A 26,199-nucleotide genomic window follows, 5' to 3' on the forward strand; every position below is an offset into this window, starting at 1 on the left:
ATCTCTGCACGACTGTCAGTCACATGTGGCAACAACAATATTCGCTCCAATAGCCGAGCTGAGATGTAAAAGAGACTTATTTCCCATTACGGCTCTCCTTTTTTCCACAATTGCTTTTATTGAATTTTCTATTTGAACTGAATCACAGACGGATTCCAGTCGGTGTCTCAGGTGAGAACCAAACGGGGGGCAAGGCCGCTTCCTCCCTGATGAACGCCGTGAAACTTAGTTTATGGAGCAGAAAGTCGTCTTCTGAGAGGTGGGAATGTATCTGCTGAGGAGGCCGAGCAGCGGGGGGGCGCTCAGGAGTTCCAGGAGAGCGGCGGCGGCGAGCAGCTGACATCAGATCAGCCGCGCTCGCTTCAATTAGCTGCAGGAGGGGGGGGTGCAGCCGAGCATGAACCCCCCCCCCCCAGCGAGAGGACCGCGGGCGGCGTGCACGCATGTGTGTGTGTGAGAGGACCGCGGGCGGCGTGCACGCATGTGTGCGCTCTCGTGTTCGGACCAGTGGTTCAGAGGCTCTTTATTTACGGGCTGAATTGAGTTCCATTACAGGCCAGCTCCCGTCACTCAGCCCAGCGAGCAGTCACGCACACACACACACACACGTGCACGTGCACGGAGCACTGCGGAGCGCGCCCAGAGCGTCGCCACGACGACACGCATGTCAACAAACAGGAAGTGACAGCGCAGAGCCCCCCGGGGAGACCGGAGGAGGAGGGGGGGGGGTGGAGTCGTGGCGGCTGAAATGTCACTCACACGCCGTGCACGTGCATGCTGCTGAGACATGTGTGTGCACGCTGTGTATGTGCACGAGCTGTGTGTGTGCACATTCATTAGGACCTGCTCCCCACTTCTCCTTAAATCCTCTGAAGTGAGACCAGCAACATCGAGTGGTCAGTGTGTGGGTGCGTGTGAGCGTGCATGTGAGCGTGCGTGTGAGCGTGCGTGCGGCTGACTGTTGGTTGTGCCTCTGACACAATCAGCTGGTCCATTCTCTTGTTTCGCTGCTTCTGTTGTCGTCTTCGTCCGTGGAGTTCTGTGCACGTGTGTGTGTGTGCGTGCACGCGCGTGTGTGTGTCAGTAATCTGCAGCTTTAGTCAGATCACAACCTCTCCTGATCTTTGTTGTCCGAGTTATTCCGTTGTTGTGTTTACTTGGACGCTGGGACAGAGGGATGGATTTAGTGGATTTAATGGATTTAATGGATTGTCCTCCGTTTATCTCTTTGTGCTTCTTCCACTTCTGGAACAAAAAAAACATTTTTTTTCCCCCTGCTTGTAAATCTTAGTGCCTTTAAATGAAATCTGCCCCTGAGATGAACTTCTCTTTGGTTTTGTGTGCACTTGCATCAGAACTCAGCAGCACGTGCTATCAGGAACGTTTCCAGGAGGCAGAGAACTGCTTTGCTGTTCTCAGATAAGCTTCGGTGTGCAGACGAGCTGCTGGGCTGATTCTCTCTCTTACCTCCCCTCATCTGCTCCTCCCCCTCCCTCCCTCCCCCCCGACCGCCTGTCCGTTGTTCGTCCATCTCTGTCTCCGGTGCTCGGCGCGGTAATCCAGGACAATATGTTCCAACATCTGCCTCTCCATATGATGCCTGACCCGCGCCATTGACCCTCTTTATGCCGCACTCCTCTCTCCCCGTTCCCTCCTCCGTCTCCCTTTTCCCGCTCATCCTCTCCTCGTTATCGCATCCTTCTCTCCTGCGCGGATAAGTGGATTTTTCTTTTCATTTCTCAGCTCGCTGTCTGTCCCTGTAAGTGCATTTGTGTGATGTGGCTGATACTGTATCAATGATATCAAGGGTCAACAGGGAGGCAGATTAACATGCTCTAATGCACAATGTCACTCTCATCCCTCAGATTAAGATGCTAAACGCCAACCTTGCACACTCCAAAGCCTGCGCTGCCTTCTGTGCTAAGCTCCCATTGGCTGGGAGAGCTTCTCTGCACATTTCTGTGCAGGACGTGAGAGAAGAAGATGACGGAAAGAGCTTTAAATCATGGAGATTAATGCAGTTTTTCTCCTACAAACTGCACTTAAAGCTGTGCTTTTGAGCGATTTCATTGCTGGTGACGCAGTCTGAGGAGGTCAGAGGCTTCCCTGCTCAGATCTGCAGATCTACACCTTCTGCACACTTTGTGGATTTATTTCTGAGATTTAAATTGCAGATTGAGTGTTTTTTTTAATCTGAAACCAAACTTTTGGGGCTGGTTTCTGCTCCGCTGCTTGTTAGGAAGCAGTTGTTGCCGTCTGCTCTGCAGCTGCACGTCGCCTCACAGACAGTAAATAACATCTGCAGCTGTGGCTAAAAGCTGCGCATTGTTAAGGGTTTCCACCTGGTGCATGATGGGAAATAATCTCAGGAAAAAGCCAGTGGTCTTTGCTCAACTTTCTGCTGAACGACACCAATGCCACCGACTCTCTGAGGCTTTTATTTGCAGTGAAGTTAGAGAGAAGAATGAAAACACTGAATTCTCTCAAACTATTTCTTACTGAGGAGGCTCAAGGATTTCAGCACAATATGACTGAAATATGGCGGGTTAATACCGCCTGTTCGGTTCCACTTGTTGGCTTTTTATCTACTTTTTTTCTTCAGTAAAAACATAACATTTAACCGGTTATCAGCCCTTTGTGGCCACCAGCCTATCGAAGCTTTAGATCTTATAATCTGCCGTAAAGCATCCATCACCTGTGGTCACTGCGTGTGTTATAGATGAATATGAAGATGTTTCCATGTTTCCATGTTCCAGTCTCTGGCGTCTGGACCAGGCGACAGAACACCTTCTGAAATGAGGACACGGAGACGATCCCAGAGGAAATCCGTCCGCACTGAGACATCTGTACCCGGACAAATCCCACAAAGCCTTAATCTCAGCGGGTTTTTTCGTTGCTTTTCTCTGAGGATTGTTAAAGGAATCTGCCAGTGAGATGGGTTTGTTGTGTTGTTCCCCTCCTCCCCTGCAAGGTGAACAAATCTGTCTGAGCGCCGAGCATATGGACGGGTAGATGGAGCCCGGGTAACAGACACGCACACAGCAGCGGTAGCGACATCAGAGGCGACAGCGGGGTCCGTTCTCCCTGACAGAGTCTTCTGCTCGCTCTGCGGCACGTTCAGCTGACAGGTGCAAATGCACGACACGCACCTTTAACCCACATTTCCCCGTCGGTGTGTGTAAACAGTGAGACACAGGCAGCTGTTTCACCCAGACGTCTGGGCGGGCGGGTTAAACTTTATAATTACACTCGGGCAGGGAGGCAGCTTCATGAGTTTCAGACAGGCAGCAGAGGGGACGCCCGCGCAGGCTCTGAACCTGGGAAGCCAGGGAAGCTCGTGAGGTTTGAGGGGAAGCGTGAGAGTTGTGCTTGTGTTTTTCTGCATGAGGGAGACACTAACTCTGCGCATGCAGACAGGAAAAGCACCGAACTCAGACTCAGACTGTAAGTGGGATAACAGATGAGTCTTATTTCATCCTCTTCCCCTCGCCGTGTCAGCTCCGCTCTGCAGATTTAAGGCACAGTGGGGGGGTACGCACTTAAATCACTGAGACCCTGGGCCTTCAGCTGAGGGACACCTGAGAGCATCCAGCCTGGTCTCTGGTTCTGACCGTTAACCTGAACCCAGAGCGTAGTGCTGCGTGTTCTGGAACATTTCCTCCTTCAGTCGGGTCAGTTATGGGTTTAATAACTCAGGCTGTGTTCGAAACCGCCTACTACTCCTACTACTCCTACTAACTTTAACTTTTTTAAAGTTCCCGGATGAATACTAGATTCTCCTAAATGTTGGGTATGCATCATGAGGTTACTACTCATACTCAAACTACCCAAGATGCAGCGTAACGTGACGTCGCCGATCGTCATTTCCTGTCAAAACGGCAGTTTCAAGCTAGCTACAACGAGGGTAGGTTCACTTCCTGTTTTCAAAACAAAAGCACCAATTGTATGGTAATGGCTTTCCCTATGATAAAAGGCAACGGGTATTTTATTTTGTGAAAATAACAGGAAGTGCGTTGCTCACTGCGGCTAGCTTTAGTAGCGCCGAATTCTTGGGAACAAAATTGTAAACAGCCGGTATTTTGTCAGATTTTCAACACGTTGGGGATCTAAACGACTACTTTCTCACCTGAAAATGTTTCAAATGTTGCTAAAGTTTACAGAGTTTAGAGCTTAAGGGAAATCAGCTTCAGGCCGGCTGATTTCGGCTCGGGCAGGAGCGAAATGCATTGTGGGTAAACGCTCTGCATACTGTCTGATCGAATGAGTATGTAGTATGCAGTATGCAGTATGCAGTATGCAGTATGGAAGTATGCAGTATGCAGTATGTAGTATGCAGTACGCAGTATGTAGTATGCAGTATGCAGTATGTAGTATGCAGTACGCAGTATGTAGTATGCAGTATGCAGTACGCAGTATGTAGTATGCAGTATGCAGTATGTAGTATGCAGTATGCAGTATGTAGTATGCAGTATGTAGTATGCAGTATGCAGTATGCAGTATGTAGTATGTAGTAGGCAGTATGCAGTATGCCGTATGCAGTATGTAGTATGCAGTATGCAGTATGTAGTATGCAGTACGCAGTATGTAGTATGCAGTATGCAGTACGCAGTATGTAGTATGCAGTATGTAGTATGCAGTATGTAGTATGCAGTATGTAGTATGCAGTATGCAGTATGCAGTATGTAGTATGTAGTAGGCAGTATGCAGTATGCCGTATGCAGTATGTAGTATGCAGTATGCAGTATGTAGTATGCAGTACGCAGTATGTAGTATGCAGTATGCAGTACGCAGTATGCAGTATGCAGTATGTAGTATGCAGTATGTAGTATGCAGTATGCAGTATGCAGTATGCAGTATGCCGTATGCAGTATGTAGTATGCAGTATGCAGTATGTAGTATGCAGTATGCAGTATGTAGTATGCAGTATGCAGTATGTAGTATGCAGTATGCAGTATGCAGTATGTAGTATGCAGTATGTAGTATGTAGTATGTAGTATGCAGTATGCAGTATATAGTACGCAGTATGTAGTATGCAGTATGCAGTATGTAGTATGCAGTATGCAGTACGCAGTATGTAGTATGCAGTATGCAGTATGTAGTATGCAGTATGCAGTATGTAGTATGCAGTATGTAGTATGCAGTATGCAGTATATAGTACGCAGTATGTAGTATGCAGTATGTAGTATGCAGTATGCAGTATATAGTACGCAGTATGTAGTATGCAGTATGCAGTATGTAGTATGGAGTACGTATGAAATTGTTGCTTCTCTCACTTTACACCCCCCCCTTGACTTTCTCTGTTCGGTCCAGTTCAGTCTGCTTCTGCCTCTCTGCAGAGCATAAAAAAAGCTCTTTTTGTTTCCTAATCATCCTCCTTTAACCGTGGAATAATGCATCAGAGGTCCATCAGCTGACCGGCACATGCTGGTGAATCTTAACTTCAGCACATTTGAGTCAAAGCTTCAGCTGCTTTCAGGAAATAAACAAAGTTAAACGCTTTGCTTGGTGGTTCGTTTCATTGCTGTGCTGAAGCTTTGAGGTGAGCAGGCACTACACTGGAAAAAATCAAAGTCTTACCGAGTATATTTGTCTCATTGAGTATCTCATTACACTTAATATGAGACACAACTGCCTAACAAGCTCTATTTCAGCCAGATATAGGGACTTGTTTGGAATACAATACATCTTGAATGTCTTGTAAAGTGAAAAAGTCTTGAAAACAAATTGTTTTGAGTCACATTTCACATGAAACAAGCTTTTTTTTTTTCATTTGAAGAGGTTTTTAAGCTAATTTCAAGATCACTTTTAACTCAAAAGTCCTAAATATCACATTTTATTTCAAGAAATCTTGACAAGCTGATTTTCACTAGTTCCATTGGCAGATTTTTTGCTTATTTCAAGCAAAAACTACTTTTTTTTTATTTTTTATTTTTATTTATTTATTACTTATTTTTGGAGGGGTGTAAACTACAACATATTTCAGTTTGTTCCGTGTTTCAGGGCTTTCAGAAGGACGGATCGTGTTTTAAAAGCTCTTCAGCATCACTGCCAGATTGTGAACATTTCTGTGCACACGGCTGCTTGTTTCTGAGCTCTGATGGTGAACTGGGAGCACTGGGAGCGGGCGGCGGTCTCACCTGAAGCTGCAGTTGTCCCAGGCCGGGGGTGGCGGCGGCAGCGGCCGCAGCAGCCATGGTGGTGGGGATGAGCTGCAGAGGGTAGGGGTCACCTGCAGAAACGGGACAAATGGCTTTAATATTTTCACCATAAACAGTTCCTTTCAGTGCGCCTGACACACCCGCTGCATCTTTATTCCTCTCCTCCCTTTTACCCTCATCTTCCTCCCCATCGTCCTCCCTTGCCTCGGCTTTCACCCCCCCACCTTCCACCTGAGTCCTCTCTGCAGCTGTTAAAGCCTTCCTTTGTGTGCCGGGCCAGTAGGGCCCTAATGAAAAGCCTGATTGTGTGTCCTAACTCCTTAATACCCCTGACAAAGAGCGGCGAGGTGAGGGGATTCTGATAAAGCCGGCCCCAGCGCCGTAATTAAGCACCTCTCTGCTCTCCCCCCTTTCCTCCCCTCAGCTGGCCGCTCTCCCAAACCGTGGGGGAGGGCGCCGCTTCAGGTGCGCGTCCCTCTTCGCTTGCTTTTCTTTCCGTTATCACCTTTTCCTCCTCTTAAACTAAGCTAAGCTCCGTCTCTGCTTCCCACAAACCGCACTCTGTTGAAAAGACAACAGCAGAGATAGATGGAGGAAGAATGCGGGGGGTGGGGGGTGGGGGGGGGGATGGGAGTGCAGGGAGACGGAGGTGGAGAAAGCTGAGGAGAAAGGGATGAGTTTGGGCTATTAGTTGTGAGGTGCAGATAGGCTGTCCTGTAATTACTCCTGGACTGTGTTTCAAACCGCATACTTCTCCTACTACTCCTACTAACTTTCTGAGTTAGTATGCGAGTTTGAGTAAGCGAGAAGTTCCCGGATGCATACTAGATTCTCCTAAATGTTGGGTATGCATCATGAGGTTACTACTCATACTCAAACTACCCAAGATGCAACGTAATGTGACGTCGCCGATCGTCATTTCCTGTCAAAACGGCAGTTTCAAGCTAGCTACAACGAGGGTAGGTTCACTTCCTGTTTTCAAAACAAAAGCACCAATTGTATGGTAATGGCTTTCCCTATGATAAAAGGCAACGGGTATTTTATTTTGGGAAAATAACCGGAAGTGCGTTAGCTCATTGCGGCTAGCTTTAGTAGCGCCGAATTCGTGGGAACAAAATTATAAACAGCCGCTATTTTGTTAGGTTTTCAACACGTTGGGGATCTAAACGACTACAGTATGCAGTATGTAGTATGCAGTATGCAGTATGTAGTATGTAGTATGCAGTATGTAGTATGTAGTATGTAGTGTGTAGTATGTAGTATGCAGTATGTAGCATGTAGCATGTAGTATGTAGTATGCAGTATGTAGTATGCAGTATGCAGTATGTAGTATGTAGTATGCAGTATGTAGTATGCAGTATGTAGTATGTAGTATGTAGTATGTAGTATGTAGTATGTAGTATGCAGTATGCAGTATGTAGTATGTAGTATGCAGTATGTAGTATGTAGTATGTAGTATGTAGTATGTAGTATGCAGTATGCAGTATGTAGTATGCAGTATGTAGCATGTAGCATGTAGTATGTAGTATGCAGTATGTAGTATGCAGTATGCAGTATGTAGTATGTAGTATGCAGTATGTAGTATGCAGTATGTAGCATGTAGTATGTAGTATGCAGTATGTAGTATGCAATATGTAGCATGTAGTATGCAGTATGTAGTATGCAGTATGTAGCATGTAGCATGTAGTATGTAGTATGTAGTATGTGGTATGTGGTATGTGGTTTGGAACACAGCCATGGAGACAGATGGGGGAGCAGAGAGGTCAGAGACGGGGGGAAAGCGGATGTGGAGGGCAGGGAGGGAGGATATTGTGTTTAATTATGGTCATATTGTGTAAACATGTTGGTTGACAGCTCTGATTTGCACTCCAGCGTGCCCACTAACCACAGAGTAGTGCACGGAGGAGTGCACGGAGGAGGTCAGGCTTTCTGTGCTGGTGCTGCATCCAGGAAACTTCTCGCTGGAGAAAACTTGAGAATGTTCTCAGGGCTTGAACTCGCATTTCTGAGCCGAACCTCCAGCGCAGGGGTCAGCCCGGCAGCCCGGTCAGAAGCTGCCATCCTGCGTATGTGCCTCTGTAAATCTGTGCGCCTGGCATAAGTCAGACGTTCCTCCCGACATATTTTCCCATCTAACTCCACTCTTTAGAAAAATAAACAAATAACCGAAAGCAAAGCGGAGGAATTCTGTTCTGCAGCAGGGAGGGAGGGATTAAAGAATTATTTCAGGACTGTGTATTCTAGGAGATTGGTCTTTTCTCCTCGCTCCCTAGACAAACATGAGTCCAGTGGATATTTATGCTTCTCCTGGGGGTCGCTGAAACAAAAGGGAGAGGGACGGAGAAAAGCAAACATGTTGCTTTTGGCTCGGGGACACAGACGGAGATTTCTCACTGACAAACAGACCAAAGAGGGAGATGGATGGAGGCGAGGGAGATACCCAGAAAACAACAACGAAAAGGGTTGCTCTGCTTCGCTTTCAGGCACAGAGTCCAGTTTGCTGGTTGTGAGCGGCACCTGGAAAGCTGTAAAAGCAGCTGCTTTCAGGCCCATTTCCCCAGCCTGAAAGGCTCCTTCTGGTTCAGACATCATGTAAAACAGAGACGCTCACTGTGTGGCTCGCACTCGCATTGTAGCTTATAACAATATGCTAACAATAACAATACATTTTTTCAAATAACACACAGCGAATACTGCACAATATTAGGGATTTGTATTAAGTTTGCGTTTTTTGCGAGATGCAGGTGCAATGGATCGGTTTGTAATCAAAAGAGGGCAAAAAACCAGCACAGAAACCAGCACAGAAACCAGCACAGAAACCAGCACAGAAACCAGCACAGAAACCAGCACAGAAACCAGCACAGAAACCAGCACAGAAACCAGCACAGAAACCAGCACAGGAACCATGCTCATTCTGAATGTCTCACTATGATTACAACAACAAACTACAAATACAACATGAAGAAAGTCGAGGACGTGCATGCCAGCTTGAGCTCATCCCAGTATTAAGGTAAATGTGGTCTTAGTTGAAAATGTATTGGCTGTGTTGTTTATGTAGAAATGCATATTTGCTTTAGTATGTTGTGGTAAAAGTGTCTCTTCCCTTGGTTTTTCTCTTGTGAAAACAACAGTGAGCATCACTGCTGTACAACCTGCAGCATCGTCTGAAGTTTAAGAAGCAATCAGCTTTTTATTAAAGAAGGGAGCCGGCGGCCGCTCAGAAGTCCAAATCTATTCATATCTTCAATCAAGTGCCGTGAGAATATGTCAGAGCACAATGCTACACATGTCCTATTTAGAGCCGCAGCGCCGAGCCGCAGCGACTCGCAGCCACTCTGAAAGTTGCCAGAGAGTTTTCTCAGGGGCGGCTTGGCCCGCGCCGGCGTGCCAGTCCGGTTGGAGTTGGCTGAGGCAGCGAAAAGACGAGCCCGCTGCCTGACGGGGTATTTACGTGGGCAGTGGGTGTGGGTGAGCGTGCCACTAATTAAAATGGAACGGACTTGTTTGGGAAGCTGTGAATCTCTAAGTGGGGTGGGGGTTCTGAGCGTGCACGCGCCCGTGTTCTCCCCGTGCACGCTCCCACATCTAAGTTTTGCTAAATGTTCTTTCTTTGTGTCGGGGCTGTCTGCGTGTCGGAGTGTGTGGGCCGCGTTGGACGCGTGTTCTGGCGGCGCCGCGTGTTAATGTGAGGAGAACCTGGGGCAGGTCACGTTACCACCCTCCCTCCCCCTTCTGTTAACCCCCCCACTGTGCATTTATTCCCAGCATCCCCTGGCAGGCACCAGCCTCTCCTTCTCTCCGTGTCTCCATCACGGTAAACAACACATTGCCACACAGCCGGAGCGCGATAGCCAAAAAAAAAATAAAAAAAATAAAGAAATAAAAGAAGACGTGTCCTGCAGAACGCCTTCGTTTTGTTGCTTTTATACATCAAAAAATAGACAAGACAAAAGGAAGGAGCCAAAAGGACTGAGCGAAAGGGGAGAAGGACTGAGAGAGTAAACAGGAAGGCTGTATTTGGACTGCTTTTCCCATTAAGAGGGAGATGTTGATGTAGTGCTGAGCTGGCCTGATGTGGGAAAACAGCCCGCCTCTACCTTTCTCTGCTCAGAGCATGTGAAACATTACATTACATTACATTACATTACATTACATTACATTACATAACATAAAGCTGTGTGTGATGCCACTCACTGCAGCCGGGCTTGTAGTTGAACCCGGGGGGCATCAGGAAGCCCTGCTGGGCCGCCGCCGCCGCCAGGGTCCGCTGGTCGGGGGGAAAGACGGGAATCATCAGCGGGGGGAGCTGGCCCTGGACCTGCTGATGAGGGAGGGGGAGGACGGGGGGAGGAAGGGGGGTAAAGGGAGGACGGACAGGTGAAAAGATCAAAGATATGAACATTAGTTAATCATTTCTTTTTATTTATTTCTTTTTAATTTATTGTTTTTTTCAGACAGATGCAAAAAACTAAATGTGACATTATTACAGTTACATGGTAAGAACAGCAAACGATGTATTCTTTTTCAGCATCTGCACAGTCTTTTTTTTCCCCCCAGTTTTTTTTCTTTACAAACAAACAGATAAATAAAACAAAAAAAATGAAACTACAGTCCAGCAACAACATGCACATCCAGCCAGACTTACAACACAAAACACAGATCAACAAAACAAAAAAAGCAAAAACACAACAGCCTAGGAAGTCTACATAGCATACATATCCTGTACCTAAAAAATATATATAAATATATATATATATATGCAGAGGTACACTGGAAAAAATGCCCCTCCAAAAATAAGTAAGAAAACAACAAATAAAAGACGTTTTTTCTTGAAATAAGCAAACAAATCTGCCAATGGAACTAGTGAAAATCGGCTTGTCAAGATTTCTTGAAATAAAATGTGATATTTAGGACTTTTGAGATAAAAGTGATCTTGAAATTAGCTTAAAAACCTCTTCAAATGTAAAAAAAAGCTTGTTTCATATGATATGACTCAAAACAATTTGTTTTCAAGACTTTTTCATTTAACAAGATATTCCAGATGTATTGTCTTCAAACAAGTCCCTATATCTGGCTGAAATGGTGCTTGTTAGGCAGTTGTGTCTGATATTAAGTGTAATGAGATATTTTGACTAGAAATGAGACAAATATACTTGGTAAGACTTTGATTTTTTCCAGTGTAAGGATTGTCATCCTTACATATCCAGCAGTTGGGCAGGACTGGGCCCCATACTTCATTAAATAGATAAATAGATCTTCCCTCCCAGCCACTCTATAGGTGACACGCTTAGAACCTCTATCCACTCCTTAAACGTGGACAGGAGGGGAGATTTCCAGTGGCGTAAAGTTATCCTGCACCCTGTTATCACAGCTAAACGATAAATGATTTTCGGCGTTTTGACATTTCAATATTATTTGGAAGCAGTCCCAAAAGACACAATGAAGGTTCTTATTCAAAGAACAAAATGATTGCATTCCACACAATCATTTCTAATTCAAAACGTCCCCAGTGACGCCATCTTTCACTCGAACTGTAAGACCAGGTGGAAAAGGCTCAGAAAGCCAGTCAGAGTCCTGATTTCCACAAAGCTCTCAGCTTCTGAAGGCACGCTGGGCTAAAAAGCTGAAAAACACGCCGTCTTGTCATTTCAAACACAAAAAGCACCTCAGAAGGACAGTTCACTGAGCGCCGAGCCTCCCACCGAGCATCCCTCCGCGTCGGCAGGAAGCCATGCGACTTCATAAGGTTTCCAGGATTTAAAAAGGAGATGCAGAGGGAAGGGAAAAAAAAAGAAAAAGCTCCTCCGATGGGTGACTTTGGCAGGGACGACGGGAGGGGGAGCGAGAGGGAGAGAGAGAGGGAGAGAGAAGGAGGAGACAGATGGTTGCACTAAACTGCGTCCTGCCAAAAACAACACACAAAGACTGAGTGTGTGACGGGCTGAGTGACAGCGAGGAAGAGGAGAGGAAGTGAGGGAGGAAGGTGAAAGATGGAGACGCTGTGATGTCAGATTATCCTCCGGAAAAGAAACTCTTTCAGCGTTAGTTTGTTACCTTTACATGCTGCCAGATTAGCTTCGCCTACACTCTACACCAGAGATGCTCAGAGATACTCACTGAGCGGCTCGCACTCATAGTAGCTTATAACAATATGCTAACAATAACAATACAGTTTTTCAAATAACATACAGCGAATACTGCACAATATTAGGTATTTGTATTGCATTTTTGTAGTATTAAGTATGTTTATTAAGTATTAATTAAGGCTCTATGGTGTTTCCTTAAGGGGGAACTGTTAAACCTGGCAACGCAGCCCGCTTAACCCTTTGTGCGGTCTTAATATTGTGTTTACTCCCTTTGTCCTACGGGTCAGAAATGACCTAAAGCCCCAAAATAAAGCAACTTAATTGAATTTTAAATCCAAAATATATTTTGTATGATGAAACCACCTGTTATTGATCTATTCAACTCAACTCAATACATGTTTTATCATGTATTTTTTGTTACACAATACAAAAAGACAATCACCAGTTTTCAGGATTACACTTTTTTTTTTTTACTGTCAGTTGGACCAACAGTTTTCTTGTTTTCTCAGTTTTCTTTTACATAATAAAGGTTTATTATTGCTATTAGATAAATGTGAAGTAATTACTTCTGAATTAATTATATTGAAAGGGAACAAAAAACTGAACTTTTTCTGGTGTTTAAATGTTTTTATAATTCACGGGTCAAAAATGACCCATAAGACAATCTTTGTACCCTAGTGGTGTACAGCCCACATGGAAACATGAACAAAAATAAAGTGTGACTTTTTCTAATGATGGGGTCCCTTTAGGAAAAGGCATAACATTTACAGTTGGAAAAAGATAGTTTAAGGTATTTTCTCTACAGCTAAACATGGTGGTGGCTCACTTTGGACCCGCAAGACAACAGGAGGGTTAAACCACCTCACACTTTACCGCCGTGCACGCTAGCTCCTTTAGCCAGCGCGAGATGCAGGCACAATGGATCAGTTTTTAACTAAAAAAGGGCAAAAACCAGCACAAAAACCATGCTCATCCTGAATGTCTCACTATGATTACAACAACAAACTACAAATACAACATGAAGAAAGTCGAGCACATGCACGCCAGCTTCCGCTCATCCCAGTATTAAGGTCAATGTGGCCTTAGTTGAAAATGTATTGGCTGTGTTGTTTATGTAGAAATGCATATTTGCAAAAAGGGGACTTTAGTATGTTGTGGTAAAAGTGTCTCTTCCCTTGATTTTGCTCTTGTGAAAACAACAGTGAGTATCGCTGCTGTACAATAACCACTCATCCAACACGTTACTTCTGTTCTTGTTCTCTTTACTTAAAGGCGTCTGCCTCCATTTTCCACCAAAAATAACTCAAAGTTTGTGTGTTAAATTGTCAGAATGCTCCTTTAAATACTCCCTGAGGGCCTTTGGGTGTTTGACCCGCACTCGTCTGGCTGCAGAGCACTTTGTTCCCTCGTCTCTGCCTCTCCTTCTGCAGCTTTTATTTTGCCGGGAGGCCGGAGAGGCGGCGGCTGAATGGGATAATGGGCAGGTAAAAGCTGATGTGGAAAATTGATCTGGAATGATGGAAGTGGCTGCGCAATCATAAGGCTGGCGGCGGAGCACAATCAGCTAATATCTCAGCACTTGAGGCGGTTAGTACTCTGAGGCTAACAGCTTTTACAGCGGACTGTAAATACCTGCAGCCAGCGCACCTCCTCCTCCGATGTGTCGGCACGCAGCGGCTCGGCAGTCGAACCCTCCTCCCTTTCTTTCACCCAAAGCAATAATTACTCCCACCATTTTGGTTAACCAGGAACCGCCGCGCCGCCTGGATCAGAGGGGGGGAGGCGTTCCAGCGCGCCGCTCGGACAGGACCCCCGCGGGGACGAATCACAGGCGGAACAGTTCTGCTTTGCCTTTCAGGCCTAATTGGACATATGCTGGAGCAGAGCTGGCTAGCAGTACTGTAACGTACCGGAGGGAGGAGAGGAGGGGAGGAGGGGAGGAGGGGGAGGACGAGTTTCAGGCAGCTGAAACACAGACGAGCAGAGACGCTGACGTGTGCATGTGGCGTCGCTTCAGTCTCTGCAAATGAAATTATCAGAGGAAAACCCTTGACAGCATCCAAGTTCTCTGCTTGTCTTTCAGGCCGCTTAAAAGCCTGCTTACAGAAAGCCTGCACGCAACAGGCGGACACGAATCCGCCTGTAGGACTGTTGCACAACACGGGAGAAAACAATCAGACGGCGGGAAAAAGGGAACAAAAGGACGAGAAGAAGACACACAGGAGAATGGCTGTGTTCGAAACCGCATACTTCTCCTACTACTCCTACTAACTTTAACTTTTTTTAAGTTCCCGGATGCATACTAGATTCTCCTAAATGTTGGGTATGCATCATGAGGTTACTACTCATACTCAAACTACCCAAGATGCAACGTAACGTGACGTCGCCGATCGTCATTTCCTGTCAAAACGGCAGTTTCGAGCTAGCTACAACGAGGGTAGGTTCACTTCCTGTTTTCAAAACAAAAGCACCAATTGTATGGTAATGGCTTTCCCTATGATAAAAGGCAACGGGTATTTTATTTTGTGAAAATAACAGGAAGTGCGTTAGCTCACTGCGGCTAGCTTTAGTAGCGCCGAATTCGTGGGAACAAAATTGTAAACAGCCGGTATTTTGTCAGGTTTTCAACATGTTGGGGATCTAAACGACTACTTTCTCACCTGAAAATGTTTCAAATGTTGCTAAAGTTTACAGAGTTTAGAGCTTAAGGGAAATCAGCTTCAGGCCAGCTGATTTCGGCTCGGGCAGGAGCGAAATGCATTGTGGGTAAACGCTCTGCATACTGTCTGATCGATGAGTATGTAGTATGGTAGTATGGTAGTATGCAGTATGCAGTATGTAGTATGTAGTATGTAGTATGCAGTATGTAGTATGTAGTATGTAGTATGTAGTATGCAGTATGTAGTATGTAGTATGTAGTTTGTAGTATGTAGTAGGCGGTTTCGAACACAGCCAATCTCTCCCTCCCGTACGCTGCTGCTAAAGCAGTTGAGTCAGACTTTAAAGATGGAGGAGTTTGTCTGCAGAAGCAGGGACTCCACTTGCTGTGTGTGATCCTTCTTATTCACATTCCCTCACATCTCCAGAAGGATTTCATCTCATATTCTTCCTGATGCAGAATAATACAACACCTTAAAGTGAATCTGCAGCTTTGTGCGTCGGCCCTGTGATCACAATGTAAACTTTGAAACAAAGAAGAGCGAATCAGAGACAAAGAGTGGAGCCGATAGAAGGGAAAGAAAAGTAATTGTGAGCGACGGGAAGTGAGAGCAAGGCCAGATCTATCAGCCTATCTCCAGATCCCACATAAAGCGAGAGGCAGATCTGAAACGGCAGGCGCTTTGGGGAATAACGCGCTGCTCAGCTTCTCTTTCTCATCAGGCCCAAAGCGAACATGAAAACCTGCAGCAGTCAAAGACAGAGCATCACACTGCTGCTGACGTGGAGAGCCAGAAGCCCGGCACTTTCATCGGCAGGCCCCTCCTCCGAGTCCGAGAGAGAAACCTGCAGCGAACAGAGCTGGAACTCATCTGAAACATTCCTCTAATCAGTGAGAACCCAACGGGAAACAAAGGCTGTGTTCCAAACTGCATACTACTCCTACTACTTCTACTTCTCCTACTAACTTTCTGAGTTAGTATGTGAGTTTGAGTATGCGAGAAGTTCCCGGATGCATACTAGATTCTCCTAAATGTTGGGTATGCATCATGAGGTTACTACTCATACTCAAACTACCCAAGATGCAACGTAATGTGACGTCGCCGATCGTCACTTCCTGTCAAAACGGCAGTTTCAAGCTAGCTACAACGAGGGTAGGTTCACTTCCTGTTTTCAAAACAAAAGCACCAATTGTATGGTAATGGCTTTCCCTATGATAAAAGGCAACGGGTATTTTATTTTGTGAAAATAACCCGAAGTGCGTTAGCTCACTGCGGCTAGCTTTAGTAGCGCCGAATTCGTGGGAACAAATTGTAAACAGCCGGTATTTTGTCAGGTTTTCAACACGTTGGGGATCTAAACGACTACTTTCTCTCCTGAAAATGTTTCAAATGTTGCTAAAGTTTACAGAGTTTAGAGCTTAAGGGAAATCAGCTTCAGGCCGGCTGATTTCGGCTCGGGCAGGAGCGAAATGCATTGTGGGTAAACGCTCTGCATACTGTCTGATCAATGAGTATGCAGTATGGAAGTATGTAGTATGTAGTATGCAGTATGCAGTATGTAGTATATAGTATGTAGTATGGAAGTATGTAGTATGTAGTATGGAAGTATGTAGTATGTAGTATACAGTATGTAGTATGCAGTATGCAGTATGTAAGTATTTAGTATGGAAGTATGTAGTATGGAAGTATGTAGTATGTAGTATGCAGTATGTAGTATGCAGTATGTAGTATGCAGTATGTAGTATGCAGTATGTAGTATGTAGTATGCAGTATGTAGTATGCAGTATGTAGTATGTAGTATGCAGTATGCAGTATGCAGTATGTAGTATGCAGTATGTAGTATGCAGTATGTAGTATGCAGTATGTAGTATGCAGTATGCAGTATGTAGTATGCAGTATGCAGTATGCAGTATGTAGTATGTAGTATGCAGTATGCAGTATGTAGTATGTAGTATGGAAGTATGTAGTATGTAGTATACAGTATGTAGTATGCAGTATGCAGTATGGAAGTATTTAGTATGGAAGTATGTAGTATGTAGTATGCAGTATGTAGTATGCAGTATGTAGTATGCAGTATGTAGTATTTGGTATGCAGTATGTAGTATGCAGTATGTAGTATGTAGTATGCAGTATGCAGTATGTAGTATGCAGTATGTAGTATGTAGTATGCAGTATGTAGTATGCAGTATGTAGTATGCAGTATGCAGTATGTAGTATGCAGTATGCAGTATGTAGTATGTAGTATGCAGTATGCAGTATGTAGTATGCAGTATGTAGTATGTAGTATGTAGTATGTAGTATGCAGTATGTAGTATGCAGTATGCAGTATGTAGTATGCAGTATGCAGTATGCTGTATGCAGTATGTAGTATGCAGTATGTAGTATGCAGTATGCAGTATGCAGTATGTAGTATGCAGTATGTAGTATGTAGTATGCAGTATGTAGTATGCAGTATGTAGTATGTAGTATGCAGTATGCAGTATGTAGTATGCAGTATGTAGTATGTAGTATGCAGTATGTAGTATGCAGTATGCAGTATGTAGTATGCAGTATGCAGTATGCTGTATGCAGTATGTAGTATGCAGTATGTAGTATGCAGTATGCAGTATGCAGTATGCAGTATGTAGTATGCAGTATGTAGTATGTAGTATGCAGTATGTAGTATGCAGTATGTAGTATGTAGTATGCAGTATGCAGTATGCAGTATGCAGTATGTAGTATGTAGTATGCAGTATGTAGTATGCAGTATGTAGTATGCAGTATGCAGTATGTAGTATGCAGTATGTAGTATGTAGTATGCAGTATGCAGTATGTAGTATGCAGTATGTAGTATGTAGTATGCAGTATGTAGTATGCAGTATGTAGTATGCAGTATGCAGTATGTAGTATGCAGTATGTAGTATGCAGTATGTAGTATGCAGTATGCAGTATGTAGTATGCAGTATGTAGTATGTAGTATGTAGTATGCAGTATGCAGTATGTAGTATGTAGTATGCAGTATGCAGTATGCAGTATGTAGTATGTAGTATGCAGTATGTTTTATGTTGTATGTAGTATGCAGTATGTAGTATGCAGTATGTAGTATGTAGTATGCAGTATGCAGTATGTAGTATGCAGTATGCAGTATGTAGTATGCAGTATGCAGTATGCAGTATGCAGTATGGAGTATGCAGTATGCAGTATGTAGTATGTAGTATGCAGTATGCAGTATGCAGTATGCAGTATGTAGTATGTAGTATGCAGTATGTAGTATGTAGTATGCAGTATGTAGTATGCAGTATGTAGTATGTAGTATGCAGTATGTAGTATGTAGTATGCAGTATGTAGTATGCAGTATGCAGTATGCAGTATGCAGTATGGAGTATGCAGTATGCAGTATGTAGTATGCAGTATGTAGTATGCAGTATGTAGTATGTAGTATGCAGTATGTAGTATGTAGTATGCAGTATGTAGTATGCAGTATGCAGTATGCAGTATGCAGTATGGAGTATGCAGTATGCAGTATGTAGTATGCAGCATGTAGTATGCAGTATGCAGTATGCAGTATGTAGTATGCAGTATGCAGTATGCAGTATGTAACACAGCCAAAGAGAGACACTCAGAGGGAGGAGGAGAAGTCACATGCATGTACAGGGAGAAAGTGAGAAACTTTCTCAGGGCGAGACGACTCCTCGGGAAAGAAACGGCAGGCAGAGAAGGAACCGGAGAGGAAGACGAAGGGGAGGAAGAGGGGAGGAAGAGTGGGATAATTGGCAGCCAGTGGAGGCTGCGCTCGCCACGCGCCAGGCGGCACAGCTTGAACTTAAAGCGCCGCTGCGGCATAATGAAGATGTGGCCACTAATTAACATATGGGGTGTGAAACAGGTTGGTTGGCACGCGGCACGCTTTAAAACTCCAAGGTAAAGTTATTATCGGGGAGTAATTAGCTCTATGAAGTTAATGCGCCGAACAATGGCTGCCAGCGCCGCGCAATATGGCTCGCATCTGAGCGCGCGAGAAAATAGCCCCCGCTAAAGTGCGAGTCCCACAGCTAAAATCTGCCGGCGACCATATGCCGCGGCAATTAATGCAAGGCCTGGGCGACCTATTGCTGAAGAGGGGACGCGCGAGCAATGCAACCAATAATTAATTTGGGCAGAGAGAGAAAGGGAAGCGGGGCTTTTAATACGGCTCCATTAACTTTGTGTGGACCGTGGCTGTGGGCCCAGTCTGCTGAGGATGCAGGGCGGCGTTCAGGTGGCCGCGGCTGGGGTGCACACACAGGTGTCTGTGCTTGTACCAACATATTGACACACAGAGCTGCCCTCAGCCACCCCCCCACCCCCCCATCGCTTTATATTCTCCCTCCAAGCAGCCAGACTGTGCTGTAATCGTTTAAAGTGTTCTGCAGGCTTTCCGAAGGTCTTTCAGAGCTTTTCTTTGGACACACTCACTCATTTTCAGTCGACTTGTTAAACTGGATCTTTAGTTCACTTTGTTCCCAAGCAGCCTGTCACAGAGACGCATCATCTGTTCCCATTTCTTTAGAAAAACAGCAAAGATAACACAGTGTGACAGACAGAAAACAGGATTTCTGCAGCAACAAGGTGATTCCCAAAGAGTTGTTAGCTGAAAACTTGGCATATCTCAGCATGGTGCTACGGGCAGTACTGACCTCATGACCTTGCTTATTGTCAACCATATTCCCACACTGCTTCAGTAATGTTGAGCTCCGGGCTCTGGGGAGGATTCATCCCTCCATCAGACCTGCTGCCACTGATTTTCAGCCCACTTCTTGTGTCCTTTCAACCCGGTCTCACAGCAAAACGTGTGATAGCTACGTTGGTCCACAAGGGAAAACGTGTCACAATTTGGCCCCTAAAATTGTGACAATACCACGTTTTATTTGGCCTATTCATTTACATTCATCCATTCATTTACAGTACTATCAAGTTTCCCTCAGCTAAAAAAAGAAAATGGCCGACTGTCGACCTTTTTTTTTCTGTGAAAAACACATTTTAAGAAAGCATCTGCATTTGAATGCATTTCGATGGCATTTCCAGCGAGAACTGTGCGTAATATTTTCATAATATTCGTTCAGAGAATGTGAACGATCTTTCGTTTATTAGTTTCGCCAAAGGTTTCTGTATCTCCTTGGAAAAAACCGAACAATAAAACGTTTTGTACCGATGTTAAGGTGGTTGCTATGGAGCAGTGTAAATGAACAGGCCAAATAAAACAATTTTAGGGGCCAAATTGTGACACGTTTTCCCTTGTGGACCAACGTAGCTATCACACGTTTTGCTGTGAGACCGGGTTGAAAGGACACAAGAAGTGGGCTGAAAATCAGTGGCAGCAGGTCTGATGGAGGGATGAATCCTCCCCAGAGCCCGGAGCTCAACATTACTGAAGCAGTGTGGGATCATGTTGGCAGAGAACGCAACAAAAGGCAGCCCACATCCAAAGAAGAGCTTTGGGATGTCCTTCAAGAAGCCTGGAGAACTATTCCTGAAGACTCCTTAAAGAAAGCTTTTATAAATTCTGCACCTTCCTCCTGTTTCCTGGTAACATCCAAAGAGGCGAGGGGCTGCATGCTGTGTGCTTTTCTGTATCCGAGGACTTAAAAACACACAGAAAACGCTGTGCTGTGCATGTGACTCCTCCGTGTGTGTGATTGAGTTACCAAGGGCAGCCTTAATGGAGAGCTTGTTAGTCCCCGGCCTCCTCTAAAAAGCAGCCGGAGCATCAAGTGGCTTTGCTCTGCTCGTGGGCTTCGTCCTCGCTGTGCGCCCGCTTGGCTCTGACTCCGGCTCTGACCCCCGGCGTCAGAGCTTCCTGATGAGATGAAGGACAGAGGTAGTGCCACGGGGGCTCACACTCTCCCTGTGTGTTCTGCTCCACTGGCTTTTGATTCATTAGGCCGAGCGCTCCGCTCCCCCAGCCCTCTGCTTTCCGTACACGCCGTGTGTGCGCTCCCCGAGCTCTCAAGGTAAGCCCCGAGCCGCTCGGCAGGTGAGCTCCTTTCATCCCTGTCGCGCTCCCCTGCGCCGCGGCAACAGTCGTCCCCGGCAACACCGGGGGGGAGCCTCGCAGACAAGTTGTTTAATTAGAACGAGACGAGACGAGAGGCGGAGCAAAGGCAACGAGGAGAAAATGCGCTCAGCCCCCGGAGCCTAACAAGAAGGCCCCCCAGCAGGGTGTGCATGTGTGTGCGTGCACGTGTGTGCGTGCATGTGAGGGCGGGCACAGCCGTGGAATCTGTGCAAAGTTTCGTAAAGTAAAGGTCACGTTTGCCGACCCCCCGGGGGATACGTTTGGGCTCGAGGTAAAAGATAGATAGATAGATGGATGGATGGATGGATGGATGGATAGATAGATAGATAGATAGATAGATAGATAGATAGATAGATAGATAGATAGATAGATAGATAGATAGATAGATAGATAGATAGATAGATAGATAGATAGATAGATAGATAGATAGATAGATAGATAGATAGATAGATAGATAGATAGATACTTTATTGATCCCGAAGGAAATTCAAGCATCCAGTAGCAGACATAATAAAGCAATAAAAGTGTTTATACAATTATAAACACTTTAAAAACAATCTAAGAATTTAAAAAACAATTTAAAAAAAACAGTTTAAAAATATAAAGTGATAAGTGAAATTCAGAAGTTCAGAGTTCAGAAGACGCCGCGCGGCTGAGACGTGGCGGCGGTGAGTTCCGGGTCGGTTCGGCTCAGAGGTGAAACAGTAAAACAGTAAAACAGCCTCAGCCGCTCGCCGCCGCCGTGCCGCCGTCTGACCCGCCGTCGGTGCGCTCCACGTCCAGCCAGATCGGCCCAAACAGCGGGCGCCGACACGCACGCCGCTCGCCGCCTGATTGGAGTTTCAGGGCGAGGAGGTGCAGAAGAACAGGACAGCGAACACGAGGACAATAAATAATTTGTCCTCTTTTCATGAAGGATGTGTGTCACTCTGCTCTCTCTGATTATTCGTTTCATTTCATCACCTCTTCCAAGTGGACGCTTGAAAGCATTCTTCACAGGCCTTTGGGGGTTTGAGCCCAACAAAGCCAAGGACGAGCGCGCACGCACGCGTGTGCATGTGTGTGCACGCATGTGCACGTGTGTGCACGTAGGGACAGCTGAACTCGGCCTCGTTAGGGGGAAATGCAATCACAAGGGGCTTATCGCACAGACACAAACACTGTGAACCTGGTGCCCCCGCTCTGGCAGCCATTGTACGGTGGGACTGTGCGGACAATCTCTTCATGAATGATTAAGCAGCGCGTTTCTCCACCAAGTCTTTGATGCTGAGTGTGTGTTTGATCATCAACGCCGCGCGCCATTGAAGCCGTACATCTCAGGCGTTTGTCTGCCTGCGTGCGCTCCGGGGCGGCGCATACGTGGAAATGTGCGGCGGCGGCGGCGAGCCCCGGTTGATTGTGTCCCTCCTCCCCTAACGAGGCGGCCTACAGCTGCCCCTGCTTGTGAGAAACTATTGTTGGAGCCGTTCAATGGAGAGACGCTTGTTTGGGAAAAGGTTGCAAAGTCATGGGAAAAGAGCGCTTTGTCTCGGCGGGGTCGTGAGGGAGTGAATCATGAGCGGACGTGTTTATGGCTTCACACACACAGCTGCGACACACACACACACACACACACACACACACACACACACACATGTGAAGACATGAAGAAGGCACAGAGAAACCCTAAGAAACAAACATGTGCTCCCTTTTTTTCTTAAAAAAACGGGACAAAAAAAGCCAACAATGCAGAATTTAACTCGCACAAAGCAAACAAACACAGCTGGTCCACGCGCAGACAAACACACGCTATCACAAGGTCTCTTATCACGGAGAAACTCTGGGGGGAAAGAGAATGTGTGTGTTCTTCCTTGGACAGGGTGTCTCTTTATGGTACAAAGCCCGGCTTTCTCAGCTTAAAATTCAGTGTCATCTGCCTTTACAAAGGCCCGGGCTATTCCTTCCAAGCCACCTGGACAGAAATAGAGGCTCCAGTGTAGCACCCAAAAGTACAATACCTCCATTTTTAAGTGTTACATACATACCCAGCCCATTTTCTCGAGCTGGAGACAAAGAATCACATTCAAAGGTTTTTTGGTTTTTTGCAAGTTGAATTACTTTGCAATTCCATTTTACTTTTTTTTAGTCTATTTAAGGTCACTTTTACGTTCCTCGTGATGAGATTTGTTCGAAACAAAGATGCATCGGAATAAAAAAAAGTCAATTGAGTTTGCATTTCTGAGTATTTGGCGGTTAAGGAAGTTCCACCTGGATCTGGTCAGATGACAATAATGAAGAATAATGCATCTTCTGAAGGGAGAACATGAGAAATGTTCCTGCTTTAGTGACTCATGCGACAGGCACCTTCATCCATTACGTCTTTTACTCCTTTATTCGCTTAATACACAGCGAAGGGCTCATTTCTTCATTTCTTTATATTTATAAAGAGGCAAGTTTTCACGTAAACCTTTAAAATGTTCGGCAGGAGTTTCTCGCTGCAGTCCAGCGCCTGCACACCAGCATTTTCAGAGGAATGTGGTGTTTCTGACACTCAAGGGATGAACCAGTGTTGTGTCAAACTTAGCAAAGAAGCCATTTTAAACTGGATCTTGAACAGAAACAGACATTTAATTATAATTTCTTGTATAACAATTAATTTCCAACTACATGTGTATGATTGTGACAGCCATATTAAGTATTTTATGTGGTTTTTGAAGCATTTTGGTCATGAGACGCCTCTTATTTCTTTATATTTTGCATCCAAGCAGCTTAAGTGATCTTCAGCAATAGTTTCAACACTTTCTGAAGGTTTTTCAGAGTTTTTCTTTGGACATTTTCTGCCTTTTCACTCATTTTCAGTCCAGTTTTTTCTTCAAGAAGCCGTTCTTAAGGAAGGGAAACAGGGAGAAAAGGCTGAGCTGGGCCAAAGGACACAAGAAGTGGGCTGAAAATCAGTGGCAGCAGGTCTGATGGAGGGATGAATCCTCCCCAGAGCCCGGAGCTCAACATTACTGAAGCAGTGTGGGATCATGTTGGCAGAGAACGCAACAAAAGGCAGCCCACATCCAAAGAAGAGCTTTGGGATGTCCTTCAAGAAGCCTGGAGAACTATTCCTGAAGACTCCTTAAAGAAAGGACAGAAAGCTCGTCTGAGAGGGTTCAGGCTGTGCTGGAGGAGAAAGGAGCTCAGAGCAGATATTCACTTTAAAGCTGCTCAGAACTGAACTAACTCTGGTTCTGCCTCAGATTCTGGGTTTATGTTCATGTTGGAACATGTTTCAGTGAATCTCTGCAGCTGTTACCATGGAAACATCTGCAGATATTCACTTTAAAGCTGCTCAGAACTGAAATAACTCTGGTTCTGACTCAGATTATATAAAGAGTAGAGGGCCAGCTAAAGACTTCTGCTAACCGTCTTTGTTTATGGAGCAGTGTGTCCACAAAGTGCTCCGACTGTGCTCGAGTTAAAGAAGGAATTTCTTTTAATTAAGGCTTCATGGTTCCACTTGGTTTCTAGGAACTGATTGGCTCAGATCGAGTCGGACAGAATCTGTTGTAACGCAGCAGGTCTTCAGATGTGTGTCAGAACAGACTTATAAACGCACAAAACATTCCCTCTGCTTCACCCGAGCAGACTGACCAACTGCAGGTGATTTTTACACCTCGATTCCAGCTCCAAACGCTGATGACGGAGCAGGGAAAAAGCTGCACCAATCACAATCAGAACACACGGGCACAGACGGGCCTCACCTGGATCTGCTGCTGCAGGAGGTTGATTTTGTGCTGCTGCTGCAGGAGCTGCTGCTGTTGCCGGGCGATCTGAGGACAGAGCACGCAACACATTTTTATTCAGCGCTGGGATACAGTACGGTGTGTTGTGTGTGCGCGGGGCCCGTGGGAGACGCCACACATCTGCGGGTCTCTGCGGCCCCGGTTGCACGACAGAGGGTCGATGCCCCGCCATGAAATATTAAAGAGCTCGTCTCATCTGGCCTCAGCAGTGTCACACTCACTCTGCTGCACTTCACTGTGTGTCAGTGTTTCTGATGGTGACCCAGAGACGGTGGAGGCTAATAATGCTTCCGTTTGCATGGCGCTAACCACAGCTTTGCTCTGTGTTGGTCACAGGTGGCTCGTCCTTACGGCTGCGTTTCTGCATGTGTGTGAGTGTGTTTCTGCATGTTTCTGCATGTGTGTGAGTGTGTTTCTGCATGTTTCTGCATGTGTGTGAGTGTGTTTCTGCATGTGTGTGAGTGTGTTTCTGCATGTGTGTGAGTGTGTTTCTGCATGTTTCTGCATGTGTGTGTGAGTGTGTTTCTGCATGTGTGTGAGTGTGTTTCTGCATGTGTGTGAGTGTGTTTCTGCATGTGTGTGAGTGTGTTTCTGCATGTGTGTGAGTGTGTTTCTGCATGTGTGTGTGTTTCTGCATGTGTGTGAGTGTGTTTCTGCATGTGTGTGTGAGTGTGTTTCTGCATGTGTGTGAGTGTGTTTCTGCATGTGTGTGAGTGTGTTTCTGCATGTGTGTGAGTGTGTTTCTGCATGTGTGTGAGTGTGTTTCTGCATGTGTGTGAGTGTGTTTCTGCATGTGTGTGAGTGTGTTTCTGCATGTGTGTGAGTGTGTTTCTGCATGTGTGTGTGTTTCTGCATGTGTGTGAGTGTGTTTCTGCATGTGTGTGTGAGTGTGTTTCTGCATGTGTGTGTGAGTGTGTTTCTGCATGTGTGTGTGTTTCTGCATGTGTGTGAGTGTGTTTCTGCATGTGTGTGTGTGTGTGTTTCTGCATGTGTGTGTGTGTGTTTCTGCATGTGTGTGAGTGTGTTTCTGCATGTGTGTGTGTGTGTTTCTGCATGTGTGTGTGTTTCTGCATGTGTGTGTGAGTGTGTTTCTGCATGTGTGTGTGAGTGTGTTTCTGCATGTGTGTGTGAGTGTGTTTCTGCATGTGTGTGTGTGTGTTTCTGCATGTGTGTGTGTTTCTGCATGTGTGTGTGTGTGTTTCTGCATGTGTGTGTGTTTCTGCATGTGTGTGTGTGTGTTTCTGCATGTTTCTGCATGTGTGTGTGTGTGTTTCTGCATGTGTGTGTGTTTCTGCATGTGTGTGAGTGTGTTTCTGCATGTGTGTGTGTTTCTGCATGTGTGTGAGTGTGTTTCTGCATGTGTGTGTGTGTGTTTCTGCATGTGTGTGAGTGTGTTTCTGCATGTGTGTGAGTGTGTTTCTGCATGTGTGTGTGTGTGTGTGTTTCTGCATGTGTGTGAGTGTGTTTCTGCATGTGTGTGTGTGTGTTTCT

General features: G+C 45.6%; 1 protein-coding gene across 9 annotated transcripts in view; it reads right to left on the minus strand.

Annotated features, from left to right (window-relative positions):
• The window catches only part of sox5 (SRY-box transcription factor 5), a 121,757-nt gene that overhangs the window by 20,587 nt on the left and 74,971 nt on the right, over positions 1–26,199 (minus strand). For 7 of the 9 annotated variants that reach the window (XM_075471278.1, XM_075471276.1, XM_075471280.1 and 4 more), the window contains 3 exons: positions 24,667–24,735; positions 10,353–10,479; positions 6,138–6,229 (listed from right to left, as the gene is read on the minus strand). In XM_075471278.1, coding sequence (XP_075327393.1) covers positions 6,138–6,229; positions 10,353–10,479; positions 24,667–24,735 — 288 coding nt within the window. The remainder of the gene's footprint in view (positions 1–6,137; positions 6,230–10,352; positions 10,480–24,666; positions 24,736–26,199) is intronic. The other 2 variants (XM_075471281.1, XM_075471274.1) reach the window with 1 other exon arrangement.

This window comes from Odontesthes bonariensis, chromosome 8, assembly GCF_027942865.1.
Source record: "Odontesthes bonariensis isolate fOdoBon6 chromosome 8, fOdoBon6.hap1, whole genome shotgun sequence".
NCBI classification, from domain to species: domain Eukaryota; kingdom Metazoa; phylum Chordata; class Actinopteri; order Atheriniformes; family Atherinopsidae; genus Odontesthes; species Odontesthes bonariensis.